Source organism: Callorhinchus milii, unplaced genomic scaffold (assembly GCF_018977255.1).
Source record: "Callorhinchus milii isolate IMCB2004 unplaced genomic scaffold, IMCB_Cmil_1.0 Scaffold1, whole genome shotgun sequence".
NCBI classification, from domain to species: Eukaryota; Metazoa; Chordata; class Chondrichthyes; order Chimaeriformes; family Callorhinchidae; genus Callorhinchus; species Callorhinchus milii.
Window position 1 is genome coordinate 8,519,515 of NW_024704742.1, and position 8,227 is coordinate 8,527,741.

At 43.2% G+C, this 8,227-nt stretch overlaps 1 protein-coding gene across 1 annotated transcript; it reads right to left on the minus strand.

Annotated features, from left to right (window-relative positions):
• Nucleotides 1-504: 504 nt before the first annotated feature.
• Nucleotides 505-5,736, minus strand: LOC103191485. The gene is made up of 5 exons (XM_042336767.1): nucleotides 5,716-5,736; nucleotides 5,569-5,593; nucleotides 4,149-4,774; nucleotides 2,193-2,217; nucleotides 505-1,295 (listed from the first exon to the last, which is right to left on the minus strand). Exons 3-5 carry the CDS (start codon nucleotides 4,690-4,692, stop codon nucleotides 527-529), a joined length of 1,338 nt encoding a protein of 445 aa, XP_042192701.1. The 5' UTR covers nucleotides 4,693-4,774; nucleotides 5,569-5,593; nucleotides 5,716-5,736; the 3' UTR covers nucleotides 505-526.
• Nucleotides 5,737-8,227: the final 2,491 nt, after the last annotated feature.

An 8,227-nucleotide genomic window follows, 5' to 3' on the forward strand; every position in this document is an offset into this window, starting at 1 on the left:
CGATGAAGTTTGATTGTCGTTCCACAGATCAGCCAGTCACTAGCTAACAAGCATAAGCATATTTACCTTCACTGAAACAATAATTTGAACACTAATTAATTTCTGATCATAACGGTTGAAGGCTATGAAGCAGAGATTGGGGACCAAAGCATGTTTTCCCGCTTGGCGGCAGGTAATTAATCCAATTCTCTCCCTTGTGGAGTCCTGTAGCTGAGTGGTTAGAGCACTCGCTTTGCAAGTGAGACACCTGAGTTCAATTCCAGGCAGGGCGAAACCTTGGGCAAGTTTCCTTACTCCACACGCCTAATAATAATCCCTCCAAAACAACAACAATAATAAATTGGTCATTTTCAATCTACGACTGTTTGTGGGACATTGCTGTGCGCAATTGGCTGCCGCGTTCGCCCACAAATATACAGTCAATTCACTTTACAGTGTGTTCTGTGAAGCGCTTTGGGACGTCCTCCCAACGTGAAAAGCGCTATATCAAATGCAAGGATTATTATTATTATTGTTTATACTTCGTCTAAAGAAAATTTAAATCGTTTTCTACAGGTTTATAAAACTCTCCACATGATTGTATCTCAGCCTCCATCATATCAGCCACTTTTCGTATCTGTTGAGCAATTTCTGACTTGGCTCTGCTGGAATAGCAAAGGATATTCTTTATTGCAAAGTAGACATCATACACAACAATGATTGCTGAGAGAAGCTGCAAAATAGCCCTCACTGGGTTTACCCTGCGGGTGGCCTCCATGTTGATAATGGGGGGAAAACTACCTAAGCTCCTGGAGAAAATCTCAGCTTTACCAGTAGTTGTGTCTCTTACTGATTTCATGAACAATTGGATTATCCTGTTTAGTTTATTGTAGCAATCCGCCATGGCTCTGCTGTCTGTTTTATATTGTTCTATTATTCCATTCACTCTTCTCACTTTCTCTGTTTGTGAAGCAGTGATATTGCCACGAGCTACAGAGATAAGATCACCCGCAAGAGCAACCATTAAAATTCCCGCAAGCACAAACCCGAGTGTGAACCCCAATCTTCTCATCATTACATCACCTAATATTATGACAGTGATTATTCCCGCAATAATCAGTATCACTCCGGCAGGACGCAGTATGGAGCCCACAATGGTCAGAGCTGTGTCTGATCTGTGAGGGTTGTCGATGTGGTCCGCAGCCTCTCGCAGTGCTCCCAGGTGTCCTCTCACCTGTTCCCTCCAGTCAGGGAGCTGTGCTTTAAAGCTCTGCACATCATCAGTCCTCTTTGCCAGCTCAGTGAGGAAGGCTTTCCTGTGAACACAAATGCAAACAACTCTCAGCTACTGCCCACATCACACACAGCACCAGACACAGGGAGCCCAGTGGGGTCAGGGCAGCCTTTCCCACAGAGGAAAGTCGTTACAGATTTCTGAAGAGAAAGATCATGTGTTCTCAAGAGGGCTGAGGGCAGCTCTGTCTCTCTCTCTCTCTTTGTCCCCCTTCAATCAGTGGCCTTTGACACTTTATTTGTCTAGAAGCTCAAAGGAAACGAGGGAAGTTAAAAAGAGTTGATCACATAGTTGTTTTTTTATTCAATCTCAGTCTCTAGACTTTATTAATATGTTATATTATAATATTAATGTTATTTATTGTTATTGATTGTCATAATTCAGTTGATAATTTATAAATAACATTTATAATATTTGTAAATAAACAATCTGATAAACAATCTGTAAATATGTAAATAAATATTTATAAATTAAAGAATTAGAATTTATAAATATAATTAATATTGTAAATTATTATAATATAATTTATATTATTTTATGTAATTTTATATAATTATCTGACATTAAACATCTGCCGCCTCTCAGTCCAGTTCCCCAATCTAACCATCTTCCGTTTCTGTCCACGTGTCCTGTTATCAGTAACCACTCAATCCAGGTTTAAACCCCAATTATAGACTACTATGAAGTAATCATCAGTGACCCTAACACTGAGCCCTGAGCCTCTGCCTTGTGACATCTGATTGTGCTCCGTGAACCACTGCCCTTTATTTCCTCTGATTCAGGCAACATCTTTTCCACTCTACATGGCCCTCTATCCTGCAGAGCGGGAGAGAGAAAGTAAAAAGTAGCCATTCAGACAGAGCCAAACGAGAACGATATCAGGCAGTTTTATCAGCAGTTGTCTTACATCTGTACGTACCTGACCTCAATGTTGCTGACTGTGTCTGTTAAACAAGAAAGAAACAAGAGCCATTATTACTGGTTAGTATCAGATGTTAAATGACCAACTGTGACAATCACCTTTGTGGTTTGTGGTGTGTGTGTGTGAGGGGGTCAGTGGAATCTCTTCAGAGCTGAACTGGCTCCAAGGTGACATGTTTGTCAACAGAATGTCAGTATGGAGCCCTCGCTCTGTTATGGTCTCTAATCCAGGTCCTGAGCAGCCGAGTCCGTAATATTTCAGGGCACTGCTGATGATAGCTCAGCCCAGCCTGTCTCATCGGCAGGACTTGGAGGGGCAGACTGGAGGGAGGAAATTTTGCCAAACAGCTCCTGTAACCCCGAATGCTTTAACGTGTGACGTTGTGCCAGGTGACAAGCTACGGAATAGCTTACCAGAGAGCACTTTCAATGGCCAGCTATGTGGGTTTATCTGGATAGACTCCAGCAATTACCATAACGCACACTCTGGGGTTCATTCGAAGGGCATCTCTCTTCAACTGCAACTAATACTCTCTCCAGAATTAGGTAAACTGGATGCATCCCCTGTCACAGTCACCTTGTTTTTATTAATGCTCTAACTTTGCCTAATGATATTTGCTATAGAGAGTCTGTGTAGAGAGGGTTTGTGATAAAATAATACGCTTCCCATTAAGCAGAATTATGGTCCAGTTAACAAAATATAATTTTAAAGCGGTACTGCCTTGACGACACAAAGTCTGTGAACCTGGGTGAGTGTTGCAACAGAAAGGGAGGAAAGGATCACATGGATCCTGGAGTGGCAACCAAGTGATACATTGGAAGGGGAGGAGATTGGAAATGGCAGGAAAAGGTATCAACAGATACCAACAGGTATCAAAGGGCAGGAGTTAGAAAAACATAAAAGGAGGGCCTCGTTAAACTCGGGGTCACTCTTCGACTTTAGTGTCATCAAGAAGGCACGTACCTGACCTGAGAGCCTTGTCTCCAGATCAGGATTTTTTTTTTGTGTTCACTAATTTTGGGTAAAGCTTCTCATGTCATAGTTATTGTGTCAGGATTTTTCTGTTTCTTACAGTTGTGACTGTTTATCTTATATCGGGCAGTGTAAGTGAGGTAAAGGGCTGTTAGGACCAATAAAGCACCATTGTCTTTTCTAAAAAGTGCATCTCGAGTCTCTGTTAAATTCAATGAGGGAGAGACACAAACATGTTACTGTGGAAGGCACTGTCTGGTAGTGTGAAGGGCACCTCCTGAAGCATCCCATTGCTGCGTTATAAAGCATTCGGATTACCTGTCATTGTGTTAATTCTCACATAGTGAAGTTTCACATACAGTTTCACTTGCATGTCACAGAGAAGAATCTACACAGAGGCCACCTGGGACATTGTGCACTTCACATAACATGGGTTTACATTTGGGGGTAAGAACAGTCACACCCTCCAGGGAAAGAGAGCGCATTCTATTCCAGATACAGAAATATACATGAATGTGGAACACTCAGTCTGGTTTGGAGACTTTTAAGCACCCGATGGGTTTCCACGTGTGTCAGCCACTCAGCTGACCAAACAAATTGTATATGTATTTATTTATACAGAATCATTTTCTATCAAATATGGAGGTGTAGAATTATAGGCTCGGTTGGCAAATGAGCAATGGTACAGCTGGAGTGAGCAGGCGGGAGGCGGAAATAGTGAGGGCCAGAGGTGAGGAGGTGCAATCCCTTCTCTTTGACACACACTGTGCCAGCCTTGCTCTCTCCCCCTCACACACATCACAAGATTATTATTTGTTTTGTTCAGACACAGACAGTTCTGATATCTTCCTGCACCCACCCTGAATATTATATCACTGGAACCTGCCTCAGCTGCTGCACCTGAGTCCTGTGTGCAGTACATTGATGCAGTACCTGACGGGAAAGGCACTATACACATGTAGTTTGTTGTTGTTACTGTACCTTCCAGATGTTTATAAACCTCTTCATACGCCATCACTTCATTCTCCATCACTTCAGCCACATCGTTAATCTGTTTCGCAATATCTGCCCTGGTTCCACGGTTGAGATTATGACCATCGTTTGCTCTGGAGATCAGAGATGATATGAAAGGCAGCCTTGTCTGAGCTGCTGACCCGGCCTTGGATGTCACCGACACCTGTTTGTTCATTGTTTCAGCCACAGCAGCAAATACAGCCAAGTGTTCAGTGTCAGCTCCACCAGGAAATGTGGTTTCTGATTTCTCACCATAACGTTTCAAGATCCGAACTGCTCGTGAGAGTTTTGTGTAACACTCTGCCATTTCTCTGCTGTCCTTTGCATATTGTTCCGTGAAATCATTAACCCTTTCCAGTCTGTATGTTTGGGTAACAATGTCCGTGTCACAAGCTGCAGTGTTGTCAGCCCCACCAGCCACACTCTGGCCAACTCCCACTCTCGTGCCACGTTTGTGAATCAAGTAAATGTCGTCTGCGATCTCTTGTAGGTCTCTGATGTAGCTGATCATCCACACTCTCCACACAGGGAACAAGATGACAAAATCCTTTACATCCTCCTTCCTCTGTTCAACCTCAGCTTTGAAAGATATCCTGTAAATATTAGTAACTCAATTAGACACCCAGCTCAGAGGAAGGACATTTGACCATCATGTCTGTGCTTCTCTGTGAGATTTATCAAATCAATCCCATTAACCCATGCTTTCCCCATCCACGTCTCTGCCTTAATCCTTTGATATGGTGGCACATGGGCTGGTAACTGGCAAATAACATTTAATACAAGTTTAGAGTTGTAATTTCAGGACAGACACCTGGAAGTTTTTCTTTGCACAGAGAATAGTTAACAACTGGAATAGAAAGGAGTTTGAGGGCAGGCACTGGATTAATTTAATCCACGACTGTTTGTAGGAGAATGCTCTGTGCAATTGGCGCGTTTCATGCTCGCAATACAGTTACTACACTTTACAGTATATTCTGTGAAGCGCTTTGAGACATCTCGAAGATATGATAAGGCACTATATCAAGTGCAAGGATTATTATTGTTATTATTAATGTGCAGAGCCGGCCAGCTCACTGTCTGCACTGCCTGGTTCCCGCGCTAAACAAGACTGACATCATCATCTCAGCATCATTCATCAGCTCAGCAGGAAGCGGTGTGATTAGACTGTTAGCCCCGGCCTTGTTATCATTCAGTGCTCAGGCTGTCCAGCACCTCAGGACTCTGCACTGTTTTATTTAAGCACGTGTTCAAAGTCAGGGTGGGGTCAGGGAGGGGAATAGAGAGAGAAATGAGATAAAGAATCAATCAGACAGAGCCATGTGAGAATGATTGATTAATTCACAATATCCGGCAGTGTATTGAGCAGCTGGCTCACCTCTGTACGTACCTGTCCTCGGTGTCACTGACTGTGTCTGTTGAACAAGGGAGAAACAGGAGCCATTATCACTGGTTATTATCTGGTACCAACAGAGTGAACAGACACAATTCTGACTGATACAGTGACCACACAGGAGGGAATGTCCTCACCACTCACGGGTAAACAAAGCGATCTCCCCTCGGCAGCGACAGGAGCAGAGCAGCAATGTGGCGGCTTCACTGCTGACAAGGTTTGGCTTCTTTCCTGACAAACGCAGTGGGTCACACAGGAGCCGTGAGTGGGGAACACTCAATATAACAGAGACTCAGAGACACAGCAATAATAATAATAATAATTTTAATAATCTTTGCATTTGACACAGCACCTTATCATGTTGTTAAAAGTTCTCAAAGCGCTTCACAGAACATACTGTAATGTGAATTGATTAAATAGAGCTGATACAATGGTGAGGATTTAAATAGGGTAAATAGGGAGAAATTATTCCCACGGCCTGGCAGTCAGTGACCAGAGTTCTTGGTTATAAGATAGTCACAAGAAGAATGAAACAAACGTTTTGATGAAATTATTTGACCCAGAGAGTTACTGGGGTGTGGAAAGTCAGCTAACTAAGGTGAAAGAAGCAGAGTCCATTGTGGGTTTCCAGGGAGAATTAGACAGGGATATTATGAGAGAGAGAGGGACTTGAAACTTGGGGATAAGGCAGGACAGTGAGATTGAATGAACTGCTTGCTCTGAGGGCCAGTGTAGGGCCTCCTTCTGTGCTGTAGATTCTGTGATTCAGTGAATCACAAACACACTGACTGTATATAAATGTAAGTAGTTGTTGTTCTCTCTGGGGCGGACGAACTGAAAGGAGAGTTTGAGGGTGTTGATGAAAGTCACAGTCGAAGAGATAGGACTTTAAGTGAGTGTGAAGATGGGAGAGAGGCTCAAGGTAATGGGGTTTCAGACAGTGGGGTTGTGTTTGACGGCTCAGGGCTGATTCAGAGGGATGGCAGGAGGTTGTTATCTTACTCGGTGCAGAGGATTAAAATAAAAAGTTAATATTGTCATCAATTCCAATAGATTAATTACCTGGTTTAGGAATCTCTGCCATTGTGTGAACTCTTCCCTGTCATCGATGATGCTTTTGCTTTGGAAATGAAGAAAAACAATATGAATCCAATCTTTCCCTATCGTCAGTGACAATAACCACAGTCATTCTGATCATTATGTCAATCACATCCTATATTTAAGTTTGAATTTAATGTTTAAAACAATTTATCAGTGAACAATGGGAAGGAATGTACGTCTGAGTTGTAGACAGGAAGATGGTGGCAATGCTCTCACACATTTCATGCTGAGCTGTGTTTCCCACCCGGAAGTTTGCATGGAGTTCCATGCTTAAAAGTATCTAAACCAAACAAAGAAATTCCCAAGATGATTATTGGAATGCAATGTGTACTCTCTCCCTGGAGAGACACATTCCCTTATCCAATTCCAGAAACTATTTTCATTGTAGCTGAGTAGGTTGAGAGGGGATGTGATAGAGATGGACACAATGTTGAGGGTTTGAATAGTCAATAGGAAAGAAAAAGGTCGCAGAGAATTCCTGGTACCTGTCATCCACCAGTGAGTGCTCGAACCCACACTTGTTGAATGTCAAACAACCAACTAGTGACTTTCTTCTGGAGTGGGGGAGCAAAGCAGGGTCTCCCTCGAGCTGAACTGGCTCTAAGGTGACTTGTTTATCATCAGATTGTCAGAATCAAGCCCACCCTTTGTGACAGTTTCTAGGCCACCTCCTGAGCCAGGCAGGTCTGCAATACTCCAGGTCACTGCTGATGTCAGCCCAGCTTGGCTGGCAAATCGGCAGCGCTTGGAAAGGCAGAACAGTCATTGGGGGCAGGGAGTCATCCCACTCAACTCCTGTTAACCCTGAAAGCCAAAGCACTGGTGGATAATGTGGACAAGCAACGGGAAATCTTGCCGCACAGTGCTCTCAATGGCAAGCTATGCGGTTTTAGCTGGTTAAACACCAACAGTTACCCCACTGCACATTCCGGAGCCCCCAAGCCTTGGCTCTTGCCAACCCGTGCCTCATGCTTTGTAGAATTAGGTAAACAAATATATCCTGGAAGGTGGAGAGTGCACATTCCATTCCAGTAATCATCTTGGGAATTTCCATGTTTAGTTTGAATACTCTTAAGCCTGGTGATGGGTTTCCGCAATGTTTTTGGGCAGCTTGGTGTTTTTGATCCATTTATTAGAATGCACTGCACGCTCTCTCCCTCACTGGAGTGATCAATATTCAACATGTCTCCTCACCAGTGACCCATACAAGGTTGCATCAACTTCCTTTGACTTGTCCTCAAATATCCTGAGGTGCCAGCCTAGTCCTGTGGACTCTCAGAGATCGGAGTCCAGGAATTATCTCAGTTTCTCCTCAGCCTCAAATTTATCACCTTCAATTATTTCCCCACTTTTGTCCTGTTCTACCAACCTTACATTTAAATTACAGTCATATTCCTCAGAACCAATGCTTCCGTGTGCAATTATCCTTTCACTAACATCTACTATACTTGAACATTGAACATTGAAGATTAATTACTAACCACCAGTTTAGATAAGTCCAACCAGCAGCAGGTAAATAGCAATGAGGGTTTGCTGGTGAGGTCAGGTCCTGGAA

What these genes read in the sequence shown, in the direction of transcription:
- LOC103191485 (XM_042336767.1), bottom strand. Translation starts at nt 4,692, where the DNA reads ATGATCAGCTACATCAGAGACCTACAAGAGATCGCAGACGACATTTAC. An exon ending in GGTTTATAAACATCTGGAAG is followed by an intron (nt 2,218 to 4,148) that starts GTACAGTAACAA and finishes CTTGTTTAACAG; the next exon opens with ACACAGTCAGCAACATTGAG. An exon ending in GTCAGCAACATTGAGGTCAG is followed by an intron (nt 1,296 to 2,192) that starts GTACGTACAGAT and finishes TTGTGTTCACAG; the next exon opens with GAAAGCCTTCCTCACTGAGC.